Genomic DNA, 13,718 nt, shown 5'->3' with positions numbered 1-13,718 from the left:
AAGAAGGAAAGAGGAATTGGTATGTTTGGAGAGAGCAAGTGTGATCCTGTGATTCAGCCAATGATCAAAAGGGCCTTTAAGAATAATTTTGGCAAAGGTGACATTTAGTTTCTGTATGATTTGTGCTATTTATAATAAATCTGTGTGTGTGATTACTTGGGGCAGAGTTTGATGGATGTATGCTCGTGTGTGTGTGGGGGGGGGAGTGACAGAGAGATAAAGATAGAGCGAGAGAGAGAGAGAGAGAGAGACAGAGAGAGAGGGAGAGAGAGAGAAGATAAGGGAATAAGAGAGATGACAGAGCCCAGATCAGGAATGTAGGGGCAGGTAGGGAAATGGATCCTATGGTAATGATGACAGTGTGACACTCTGCCCTCCTCTCCCGGGAATGCTGATCCTGCTGGGATTGGGGAAGGGGCATTATGCTTTCCAAAGGATGTGGAATGGGGGAGTTAAGCAAATTTTATCCAGACAGACACAGGATGACTCCAGCTAACACCCGAATTATATTTGTGATTGACTGTGATGGAGGGCAGACCAAATTGCAGGTTGGACCAAATAAAATTGTTGGCATTCTACATGTTAAAAAAATTTTTTAATTTTATTATTATTATACTTTAAGTTTTAGGGTACATGTGCACAACGTGCAGGCTTGTTACATATGTATACATGAATAAAGCAAACATTTTTACTACTAAAAAAAATAAAATTGTTGGCATTCTATCTAAAAAAGCAGTGTTTTTTTTCATATGGGTCCACTTCGTATTGCAATAAAAGTATTACCAAAATGGGATGGGTCCCCAGGTGGGAGGAGGCATTCTTTCTGAGTGGGAGAGGGCAGTGGGCTTTGGGTTGAATTGTGAGGTTGTGTAGGATCACAGGGAAGTGTTGGAAGGTCCCGTCAGTCTGGGGGCAGCGTGGACAAAGGCATGTGGGAGTGGAGAGGAGGTATGTGCTACCTGGTGGGCTTTCCAGAGCGCTGTCAGAGTGCAGCAAAGTGGAAAACACAGGGCCCACGGTCTATGTGTTTTACAAAAGCATCATCTGATTATTTAATTTTCATTCTAATTAGGTGAACCTTCGAAAGTGTGACATACTTGAACTGAAAACCCTAAAGGAACCTACGGACTACTTGACTCTAGCAAATAACCCTGAGACTTTGGGAAAAATAGAGGATTGCATGAAAGTATGGATCAAGCAGACAGAACAGGTAATTTTGAGAAACCAAACATCAATTTCAGGTGCCACATTACTGCACTAGACAATGGAAGAAGGTGTATTAACATACGACATTCCATTTGTTAAGCGTTTTACTGTAAATCCTTGAGGAGGTGAGAGGTCCAATGTGGTTTTCCTTTACTGTCATGAATTAAGAAGAGGTAGTAAGAATTCTAAGAAACAAAAGAAAATGGCTGCATATACTTATATCACTCAAACGCTGCACTTTGCCAGTTTCTTTTCTCAATGTCTAATTTACTTTGGAGAGAACCCCTGTAGAAGCATGAGGAGTTTTCTAATTCAGTATGTCCTCCAAAAGGGAGCTTGAGACTTCACCTTAAACACAAATTCAGAAAAGTCCTCAATGAAGGAATGAAGGTGGACATTACATTAAAAAGTAAGCACAATTAAAATCCACTAGCCTGAGCCATGCAGTTTAACAAGGCCATGTTCCTCCAAGGTTATAGAGTAAATGAATAGCCAAGAAAAATTTCTGAGGTCATGGCCTTCAGAAGCTCATTACAGCTCATTAAATAGGTAGTTTTTGATTGCAGATTGGGTGACCGTAGTTAGCAACAGTATAGTGTATATTTCAAAGTGTTAGGTTGGTGCAAAAGTAATTGTGGTTTTTGCCATTACTTTCAATGGCTAATTACTTTTGCACCAATCTAATACCTAGAAGAGAGGACTTGAAATGTTACCCACACGTAGAAATGATAAGTACTCAAGGTGATGATACCCCAAATACTCTGACCTGGTCATGACACATTCTACATATATAACAAATACTCACATGTACCCCATAAATATGTAAAATAAGTATCAATAAAAGAAAAAAGTACGAATCAAAAATCTTTAAAAACCCCCCAAAATATAAACTATTTTCAAAAGAGGAAAGCATAAGTGGTTTTCAGTTAAAACAAGTCAAAGAAATTTTCGTTGAAGTTTTAAAAATGGATACATGCTAAGTGAGTAAAAGATTGTTATTGGAAGCAGGGAATACGCATATATCATGATCCAGATAGGATAATTGATTTCCTTATTTTTTTTTGCTTGTTTATAACTTTAGCATCTCCAGCCCCATGCAATGCCTCGTGTTTTTCCCCACGCATTTGCAGGTTCTTGCTGAAAACAATCAGCTGCGGAAGGAAGCGGATGACGTTGGGCCACGAGCGGAGCTGGAGCACTGGAAAAAAAGACTCTCCAAGTTTAACTACCTTTTGGAACAATTGAAAAGCCCGGATGTGAAGGCTGTGCTGGCAGTGCTTGCGGCGGCCAAGTCGAAACTGCTGAAGGTCGTCAGCCATTTCATTTTGCCTTGTGAAATGGGAATGAGAGTTCTCTATGCATATTTTCAAGGCATAGAGTGATTAGGAACAAAAAATGTTATTATACCTTGATGAAAAACATTTAAAATTACATACTTCCCTCACATCACTTTGGAGGCTGCGGAAATAGTCTTTGAATGAAAGGCAATTGTTAGCTGGTGTACATGTATGTATATGTGTTATTGGCATTGTATGTAATTAAGACAGAACATGATAGCGTGTTTATATATATATCTATGTTTTATGATTTCAGACCAGCTAGAAATAATAATAATGAAAACTCACCCTATCTGTATTTATTTTTTAGTCCTTGTATATTAGTTTCATATTGCAAAACAACCCCCAAACTTAGCAGCTTAAAACAGCCAATAGGCCAGGCGTGGTGGCTCACGCCTGTAATCCCAGCACTTTGGGATGCCGAGGCAGGTGGATCACAAGGTCAGGAGTTTGAGACCAGCCTGGCCAATATGGTGAAACCCCATCTCTTAAAAAGCACAAAAATTAGCTGGGGCATAGTGGTGTGTGCCTGTAGTCCCAGCTACTTGGGAGGCTGAGGCCGAAGAATCGCTTGAACCCAGGAGGTGGAGGTTTGCGGTGAGCCGAGGTCGTGCCACTGCACTCCAGCCTGGGTGACAGAGTGAGACTCTGCCAAAATAAAAAACAAAAAACAAAAACAGCCAATATTTCAATCTCACACTCTATGGGCCAGGAATCTGGGTGCAGCTTAGCTGGGTGCCTCTGACTCTGGGTATCTCATGAGGCTGCAGCTGTGATGTGGGTTCATCTTAGGGCTCAACTCGGGGAAGATCTGCTTCTGAGTTTACTCATCTGGTTGTTGCTGGATTCAGTTTCTTGCTGGCTGTTCGCTAGAGGCTTCCTTCAGTTCCTTCCCACATGGGCCTCTCTGTAGAGCAGCTTAGAACATAGCAGCTGGCTTCCCTTAAAGGGAGCAAGTGAGGGAGGGCAAGAGAGCCCCCAACCTAGAAGCCACAGTCTTTATGTAAATTAATTCTGGAAGTGACATCCCATCACTTTAGCCATATTCTCCTTATTAGAAGCAAGTCACTAGATTCAGCCCATGATCAAGGAGAAGGGATGAATACAAGAGCTTGAGTACAGGGAGTCTGTGGTCACTGGGGACTGTCATAGAGGCTGCCTAACTCACCTGGCACTGGTGCTGGAAAGACTGTTTGTTAACTATTTGCATGGGTGTTATTAGCTATTTGCATGTTTTGATACGTAATAATTTGTTGCAATAAACGTGCTATAGATTTACCTTAATATTATTCCTCAAAGAAATAGCAGAGGTGAGCCTTGCAATACAGTTCAGAAATACTATCAGTCAGACTTCCATGAAGTCAATGGAATGTACTGACGTGCTAAATAATTTCCTTTTACTTCTCTCACTTTTAGATTATCTTTCCATTTCTAAGTTCCTAGCTCATAGCACAGTACTGGCATACAGTTGGCAGATAATAAACAATTACTACATTAATGGATAAATATATAGGGATATAGGAAGGGAGTTCAGGTTAGAATAGAGGAAAGGTAGAAAATATGGAAATGTGGTATCAAATGGGTCTGCTAACCAGTGCAGGGGAAAAGGTGTGAGTTTAAAGGGCGGTGCTGCCCTCCTGGTGTTCTGTGATAGTCATGGCATAGATTTTATATGAGAAGCCCTGGAAGATATGCTTTAAAACATTTAATCAAAAATTTTAAATTGCTTTCCAGCATAGCAATATCTCTTGCCCCTCTGGATTCAGTTTTCTGTAAGATGGACAGAAAGTCTCGCCTAATGGACTTGTGGTGACTCTTAGCAGTGGTTATGTTGGAAGTTCCTCTATTAATAATTACATTAAAATTGCTTTTCCCTATTGTGCTTAGACTTGGCGGGAGATGGATATTCGAATCACTGATGCAACTAATGAAGCGAAGGACAATGTGAAATACTTGTATACACTTGAAAAATGTTGTGACCCTTTGTACAGCAGTGATCCCGTGAGTTAAGGATTTCTACTCTTTCAGTCTATAGATAACCCTTTTTGCACTAGCTGAATTGAATATTGAATTTTGTTTCATCAATATTACAGTTCATTGGAAAGGTCTTAGAAACTTTATTTTCAAGAAAATTACATATATATAGGTATATACATGCATACGCACAGGTATCTGTATTTCTGTATCTATTTCTCTAAGCAGTCTATCTCCTATCTATTGAAGATGTATATGAGATGTTATATTTTAAAACATTTATTGCATGTTACATTTTCCATTAAATATTGCAAAGGACATTCTGAACTATATACCCCAAAGAACTGTGGGAAAAGCCATTAATTAGCTGGTGATTTTTTTTTAATCTTTTAGCTTTAGGAAGTGCCTGCTTTTACTTATTACAACATTAACTGTTATTAACAGTTTATCCTTAATAATAGTTAACAGTTAACTTGCTGTTGCTTGTCCTTAACAGTGGGTCAATGTTTCTTCCACTGAAATTAAATTTGATTAACCATATATGACTAATAAAATTCATATTAAATATATTATTTTCATGTAAAGCATTAAATAGTATTTTTAAATCTTTAATAGAAAGCTCTTAAACTTTATTTTAATGCAGATGGAATGGTTAGTCTATTAGAATTTTGCTGAATTTGATGATTTTTTTCTGAAAACTTTGATGATATCTTTCAGCTATCCATGATGGATGCTATTCCTACACTTATAAATGCAATTAAAATGATCTATAGTATCTCTCATTACTATAATACCTCTGAGAAGATCACATCTCTGTTTGTGAAGGTAAGTGCATGATGTAGAGTCCATGTTCATTTGTATTTCTTTGCCAGTGATGAATTTTTTGATAATTAAAAATTACCACATTGGCTCAGTTCAATATGTATGTATCTTAAAATTTTAAAAAGGCTTAGGCTATCAATAGAGATAGAATTAAATTTATGTCAGAGGCTGATTCTAGCAAATCATAAAGCATTATTTCCCAAAGTAATTATTATAATAAATATTTTATTATTTATATAATACAAATGAAAAAAGATTGCTCTTGGAATTTCTTTCCTATGTGGTTTAGCACATCATGTATTCCTACTGGGTAAATTTTAATTAAGAAAAGCTATATTTAACTGGCTATCTCCTGTTTCATATTTCATATGCCACTGTTCCAAATTTATTTGATGCCACAGTTGTTTACTTGGTGTTATTAGAACAGTAATCATGGTAATAAAAGCCACTTGCAATGTTCTAGTAATCTATAAAGCAATTATAATGATTCTGCCAAAAAACATAACGATGCTTAAACCTTATGTCCTAACTCATAAGTGTTTATAGTAAGCACTGTTGCTATTCTCATTTTGAACTGTCTCTAAGAAGTAAATGACTTTTTCATTATCAAAGCAAAAATCTTAAGTGTTATATTAAAATAGAAGAATTTTTGACGAATCAAGACTCGTGTTCTGAATACTAACGCAGTAGGAAGCACAATTCTTCCTGGGAATAAAGACATCCAGCCTTAAGAGCTCAATGGGAAACGTTTTCCTTCTGTCATGTAGGTAGTTCAGGTAGACAGGAGGGATGGCTGCAAGATTCCCTCCCAACTTCCTTATACGTTAAAATTATATGTTAGGGTTGCGAGAGTATTCCCTGGGTAAATGACACCCACAAGTAAATGTGTGTTATTAATTAAGATTTTATGCATATTATTTGCAAAACTTGATTTAGCATAAAATAAGGAAACCACCATTTATCTAATTGTAAAAAACCTTTCATTATGGAAATGTTGAATTAAGTACAAAAGGAGAGAGAATTGTACACTGGAATGCCATGTACATATCACCTAGATTCAGCAGATATCCACGCATGGCTGATCTTGTTTCACCTATACCCCCACCCCTTGCACTGTAAATCCTGGGCATCATATCTTTCCATGGATACAGCATAGTCATTTAATTTTCCTTATGCTTTATTCAAAAAATTAATACATTTCTGAGGATTTTTGTGAAGTTTGGAGAGATGAATAAAATGTTAGTGGTTTTGTACATTAGTTTTCCTTCTCTCTGCGGCCTTCTCCTTTTGACATTTCCATTGCTGATCATGGTCACATGAAAAGATCAGGATTGGCAGTACTTTACATGGTGCTAGTAAACTGTGAGTTAGATATTAGAGCAGGCTACCTAAGGAGATTTGGGGAAACTCATCAGTTTTTAGGGAAGGAAATGAATCCTTCCTTGGTTGGTGAAGACATTCATCCTGCATAGACAAGGTGGCCTAAATTGTCGATTTCCATGGTGCTTCTAACTCTGTGATTTCACAAATGATTTTGACAATATCAAAGGGTTATTGGTGGATTATAACTGTGATGGAAAAAAAAATAAACCCAAGCTCAAGTTAGAAGATTGTGAACTCTGAGAAGTAGAAGAGTTAAGGACCTTCTAGTCCAGTTTACAATCCATGGCTGTTTTATGTGCTTAACATCATTTTATTGGAAAATCCCAGGTGACAAATCAGATTATATCTGCATGTAAAGCCTATATTACCAATAATGGAACCGCTTCCATCTGGAACCAGCCACAGGATGTTGTTGAAGAAAAAATACTATCTGCGATTAAACTGAAACAGGTAATGGTCAGTTTAGTATTTAGATGTTCTATTCTTTTTATCTTATTTTTGTTGAGACCATCTTAAATCATTTTGTAATTATTATATCATTGGTTGATAAAAAGAACAGTGATTCTTAACTATGAAGAAAATGGAATGTTAATATACCTTCCCAGGAAATTTATTCACCTTTTTTTTACCCTCCTTGGGAGCCTACTATGTGCTGATATCACAGTTAAGTACTAGAGATACAAAGACAGCTAATACGAGGTAGTTTTCCTTAAGCATCTTAAAGATGAATGGAGAGAGAGTCATAGAAGGATGCTATTACCAAAACCGTGGGACCAAGATGGGAAAGCCACACCTTTGAGTTGCATCATGAGTAACCCGATTAGAATCTAGAATTGCTAGATTAGAGGAGGCAAAAAGATGATTTTCCAGGCTGATGAATGAGTACGTGCAAAGGCATGAAACTATGAAAAGGCTTACGATTCCATCCTAATTTTGCTGTCGCCTTCACTTAAGAAAATAAAGTTCATACCTTTCTTGTTCCCTTTGTTGTATATTTTTCTTTTGATTTTAAGGAATACCAGCTCTGCTTTCACAAGACAAAACAAAAGCTTAAACAAAATCCAAATGCGAAACAATTTGATTTTAGCGAGATGTATATTTTTGGAAAATTCGAAACTTTTCACCAACGCCTTGCCAAGATAATAGACATCTTTACAACCCTCAAGACGTATTCAGTCCTGCAAGATTCCACAATCGAAGGGCTGGAAGACATGGCCACTAAATACCAGGTATTGTACTTCAAAGCTATATTTTATAACATAATCCACAACTAAACTTCAATATTTTATGCAAATAACAGTGTTTAGAATGATTCAAATCATCAGTCTGTAAAGTAAAATATAAATAATCTCATGGCCTTTTAACAATAAAGAAATTAGATTTGTTTGAGAATTGTGTAATGGTGCTAATATGTTCTTTTCAGGTGTGTGGTTATAAGAATGACTTTCCAATAGTCTAAAATTAATCACCATTAAAAAAGCATTTTCATTAGTAGCACAAGAAAAATGTTTAAATGTAACTTATTGTTTTATTTATTCTTGCAAGAAATATTTAATGAAGAGTATACTGTGTCAGGCACTAGTTGACACCAGGTACTGTGTGGCACTCAATTATCTCTGCATTTAAGCATTTTATTTGGACCCATATTAAAAAATATAAAGGACCTGATTTTATTCTAGATGTGATTTCCCTAATTATTTTGATTTTTAACTGCTTTATCTTGTCATGGTATCTGTGTGACTAATTTTAGTTTTGAAAGGGGGCATAGTGACCTAATAACATTTTGAAGATTTTAGAAAAACAATTTACAAACAATTTGCTTGAATTCTTAATATGGACATAGTCAATTTTTTTCTTTTTTGGGGGACAGTGACACTAAATCTTAAATTTTTTTTGGTACTTGAATTTGAAAAGGATCATATAATTAACCACTACACACTAATTTTTGTACTCTAACAATTTAGCCCAATATAAGGAATCTTTTTCATTTCCTGAGTATACCAAGTTTTGGGAGAGATAAAGAAAACACCTTTATATAGCATGAAACATTTTAAGTTTACTGGCACATAGTAGATGTGCAATAAATATCTGTCAAGAAAATAATTAAGTAGATTGAGTTTGAGTAGTTGATGTAAAGGTCACGATTAATCATTTCCTTTATTTAACTTAATAATCTTAAGTGACCATTAAATCCAGTCATAGAGCAGGATTTTCTCAAGTTCCCAAATCTTTAAAATTACTACATCAAAATGTAGTAGCTTCTCCATACTTCTTTTAGACAATTTATATAACACTATATATGTGTGTGTATATATGTATATAGTGTTATATAAAATGTCTAAAAGAAGTATGGAAAAGCTACATGTGTATGTATATATGTGTATATATACATACACACACACGCTTTTGATTCTTCTGATTTTAAGGGATATCAGCACTGTAAATCCTAGACATTGTATCATTCTATGCATATATATAGTGTGTGTGTGTATATATTTTATATAACATTCCATGCATACACACACGTTATATAAAAAAGTATATATATATATACATACACACACAATTTCTAAATAGAACTAATTTTGTAGTTATGCAGCATGAAAAAGTAGGTTGTTTTATCTAGTAAACTTGATTCAAGAAGTTATGCTGTTTATACACTTTTGTCTATTGAGAGATTTGATGTTTAAATGGAAGTGACTTTGAAGAGGAGATTGTAGAAGAAGGAGGCCCAATATTCTTCATAAAAATTATATGCTTCTGTCAACAGTGTGGGCACCTGAGTTTGAGAATGGCTTAGTACCTGGTTAAGAAGAATCGCAGAGCATTATAGCTCATTATTCAAAGCAAACAAAGCTTCTGATAATAGTATTTTCAAGGAGATAAACTTCCTAGTTTGTACTTTCCTAGTCACAGGCTGCAGCTTTGCAGGGCAGTAGGAAACAATTAATTTTAGAAAGGTTTTAAGTGGTGGATTCTGGTCTGACATTTTTAAGATGTTTGAGGCTTGGAAGGTAGTAACTCATCTGTAGATATAACATCATTTATTTTCTTCCTATATTGTTTGTGTTCTGTGAAAGCCTTATTTATTTTCTGAGAAGATTTAAACTATTCAACACAGAATATTTTAGTAAATTCTACTCTGGGCTTTAAAAATTATTTCAGATATGATTAACAATAAAATTAGAGTGGAAAAAATCTTTCCCAATTTTCAGGTGTGGTTTTTATTTCATTTTTTCAAAAATACATAAAACATCATGAAAATACTTTCCAAGTGATTTCTTTGAATGCAGTAGGGCAACCTTATACTGCCTGTAAAATAATAAGCACAAAACAATGTGAGTAAAAAAATAAGGCTTCCTTTAAACTTATTTTTTCTGGCAATTATTGTGTAGGCTCTACATTTAGGGGTCATATTTAGTTAGGTAATATAAGAATATTGAAATATTATCTAATTTATCTCATAATGTTTCAGGGCATTGTGGCAACCATAAAGAAAAAGGAATACAATTTCCTAGACCAGCGGAAAATGGATTTTGACCAAGATTACGAAGAGTTTTGCAAGCAGACTAATGACCTTCATGTAGGTTGTATAATAAAATTCCTGTTGACAGTCGTGTGTTTATTTTTTCCTTTCTGTATAATGCCATTAATCATTACCCATTCAGAAGGCAGAGGTATCTTCATCATGGAGGTGACCGATAGCAACCTCAGCCTGTGTTTCGTGATTTCAGATTAATAATTGAAGGCTGTTTTTCATGGATTAAAGGGTCATAAATATAGCTTTGGCTAATGATGTGTATCAGACTTCCACATGTCTTCCATTGACGTTCTTAGAAAGTTAACTTTCATCTTCTGTTGAACATTGCGGCATGATTGGAATGTAGACTCTTATTTCCATTTGTCACTGTGTAGCAATGATTATGACCAGAGGTAGCTCAGGCAAATGGTCAGCAATGTCTGGCAGATTCCAAGGCAGGGCTGCCACTGGCCTTAGAAACGGTGGCGCCAGGACTGACTCAGCACTTGGACCCCGCTTGGTCTTGCAACCCCTTTCTCTTCCTTCTTTCACCTGCTCACTGCAGACCAGCCATCTTGCCTTGCAGCTCACATGAGCAGTTTATGCCATTAGCAGCTTCTGAGACTGTTTCACAGGACCAGGCCAGCTCCAGATTCCCAAGGAAGGGGTTGGGCTAGCCAGTTCTGGTGAGGTGCCTAGTACTGGGCCTCTCAACTGTGAGATCCTGTGGTGGACACAGGCGGGATGGGATCCACTGGGTCATTGGGAATGTTTATTATCAGGAAAGGGGAGTCAGGGTGGGTAAGATGGGAAGACACCCAACAGGTATCTACCATAATGAATATGCGGACATTTTCTCATCCCGGTGAGGTGCAAATGTCTATCTTTCTGACTATAAGAGGAAAATAGCCACTCTATTTCTTCTTCCCCAGGGTTTTTGATTTGCATTAAATTTGTGCACTTCAAAGTAAAAGGAGCTCTGAGACACCTTGGGAGGAGCGAGTTCAGTGTTAGAATGAGTCGTAACAAAGCTAGCTAATTCTATGTGCCAGGCACTGTTCTAAGCACTTTGTATGTGCTAATTCATTTAATAATCATAATAATCCTATAAAGTGGGTGCTCTTGTTACTCTCATTTTGCAGAGGAGGAAACTGGGAAACTTCACTGTGAGGGGAAGTGGCTTGCCTAAAGTCACAGGCATAACAAGGGGTGGAGTTGGGGTGAAAGCCAGGCAGTCTGGCTTTAGAATTCAACTTTTTTAACCATTGTGGCATGCAGCAGCCTTCATTTGATGGGAAGAGAGAGTACCTATAATAATTTAAGCAATGAATTCTTTTGGGGGCAGATTCAGACATAAGGACAGTGAATGTTGGTCTCTTTTTGTTGGAAATTGATGAGTAATGGCAGATTCTGATGTTCACCTGTGTTTCCTCAGCAGTGTCTGACCACATGGTACTTCTGTAGCTTATATGTGGAATATAGATGGTGAGCACCTCAAATGGCAGGGATCATGTTTTATTCCCATATGTTAATAAGAAGATGTAGATTTATTGCAATGAAACAAACGTTTGCTATACAGCAATTATGTATTAGACTTCTATGCTGTAGGTTATGAATACAGAAATAAATCAAGTAGATATGCCCTCGCAGCTCATAGTCAGATAGGAGGCAGATGGTGAAATGATGAAAATATAAGCACATACATTAGAACAGAGTAATGAATTTAGCATTTAAAAAAGGGCAAATGGGGTTAAAATGGCTACTTATGAAAGAATACTACTCTGATACTATATGAAAAAGTGAGGATTCAAAAATAAAGAGACATAGCTCAAGGCCTACAAAAACGTATAGGGAGATCAGGCCTGCAAAGCATTACGTAGAATCTCATCATGTGAACCTAGGAAAAGATAATCTGATACTTCTGCTTGGCTGGGGTTAGGAAAGGCTTCAGAGAGGAGGCTGTGGTTGATGCTAGAAAGATGTTTGTGTGGTTATATTTTTCATGGTTTCAATTACTCAGGGTCAACTGTGGTCTGAAAATAGGTGAGTATAGTACAATAAAATATTTTGAGAGAGGGGCCACATTCACATAACTTTTATTACAGTATATTGTTTAAAATTGTGCTATTTTATTATTATTGCTGCTCATCTCTTACTCTGCCTATTTTGTAAATTAAACATTATTATGTTTGTATGTATGTACAGGCAAAAACATAGTATATATAAGGTTTGGTTTCAGTCACCCACTGGGGATTTTGGAACATATTCCTGAGGATAAGAGGGTACTACTGTATTAGTTCCCATTCTACTCAGCCTTCTTAAAAGAAATTCAACACTATTATCCATCTTGTCTTCCATGTCAGAAATTGTTCACTTCTGTCTTTGGTTTGCCAATGAGTTTTTCTTTGACTTACACTTCTTTATTCCTTTGTCCATTCTCTTTCTCTTAACTAATTGTTCTGCAGTCTCTCCTTTAAATACTCACCCACTCATGAATTCAGCCCTCATCTTTATAAAACTGGGGCAAAAATACCTTCCCACGACTCTGAATGGAGTAAGGGCGGTGATGCGTCCAGGAGTCTTGGAGAGACTCAGCAACAGTGGAATCTCAAGTGAAAGTCTTCATGAGTGATTTGGATCAGGGTGGTGTCAAAGGGATCAGAGCCTGGAATCCTCTCCAGATTTAGGGTTCGTGCTGGTACTAACAGGTCAAAGAGGGCAGCATGTTGGAACCAAGTGGGCTGTTGGAAGTCTAGAAGCATGCTGATCCCAGCAGATGGAGAAGGCACTACTTAGTAAAGGATGGGTGTTGAGATGGCAAGCTGAGTTAAAGGAAAACTGAGTAGGAGCTGAGACCCCAAAACTAATGTGAAGACGAGTATGAAGATTCCACAACCCAGACCCCACAAACTGTAAGGATGGACCAAGGCTCAGAACAAGAAAATTAAGTCTAGGTCTTACATGTTGACAGAGTTCAGCCCAGGCCTTTGGGAAGCCATAGGGTAGAAAGGCAAGGAAAACCAGGTAAAAGTGTTAGGGCTCAGTAGAGATTTGCTGGTGTCTGAAGGAGAGGGAGGCAGTGGAAGGGTTATAAATGCTCTAGTTTTGCATAATTTATACATAGAGATTTTTTATGTAGTGAAAAAATGTAGATGTTTATTTAGGTAGGCTAATTGTACTGTTTTTTAATGCAGGAACATTTTTTCATCCTAGGATGTGGACTTAGCAGAAGAAATGATGTCACTTAAAAAATACATATACTTCCAGTAGAAGTAGCTGAAACTATTGAGGGCAAGGAAGTATTGTAATAGGCTTCCAGCTCCTTCAGTTTTGGAGCTTTGCTGGATCAGGCAGGTTTGCAGCTTACCCATCCCCCACCCTGCCAATAGCTCCATCTCCTCCACAGGTAGTATCTCCTGTGGTGGTCTGGATATTGCCAACTGGTTTTCTTACCATATTACTTCTGACCTAACATT

The 13,718-nt window shown here is 37.0% G+C and overlaps 1 protein-coding gene across 1 annotated transcript in view; it reads left to right on the top strand.

Annotated features, from left to right (window-relative positions):
- DNAH5 (dynein axonemal heavy chain 5) overlaps positions 1-13,718 on the top strand; it is a 332,345-nt gene that overhangs the window by 89,175 nt on the left and 229,452 nt on the right. Inside the window, exons 6-12 of the mRNA XM_008975442.5 lie at positions 1,073-1,210; positions 2,337-2,513; positions 4,431-4,544; positions 5,235-5,342; positions 7,050-7,172; positions 7,736-7,951; positions 10,198-10,305. Of these exons, the coding sequence (XP_008973690.3) occupies positions 1,073-1,210; positions 2,337-2,513; positions 4,431-4,544; positions 5,235-5,342; positions 7,050-7,172; positions 7,736-7,951; positions 10,198-10,305 (984 nt within the window). The remainder of the gene's footprint in view (positions 1-1,072; positions 1,211-2,336; positions 2,514-4,430; positions 4,545-5,234; positions 5,343-7,049; positions 7,173-7,735; positions 7,952-10,197; positions 10,306-13,718) is intronic.

This window comes from Pan paniscus, chromosome 4 (assembly GCF_029289425.2).
Source record: "Pan paniscus chromosome 4, NHGRI_mPanPan1-v2.0_pri, whole genome shotgun sequence".
Lineage (NCBI taxonomy): Eukaryota > Metazoa > Chordata > Mammalia > Primates > Hominidae > Pan > Pan paniscus.
The sequence above is the reverse complement of the archived record's forward strand: the minus strand, read 5'-3'. Positions and strand labels throughout refer to the sequence as shown.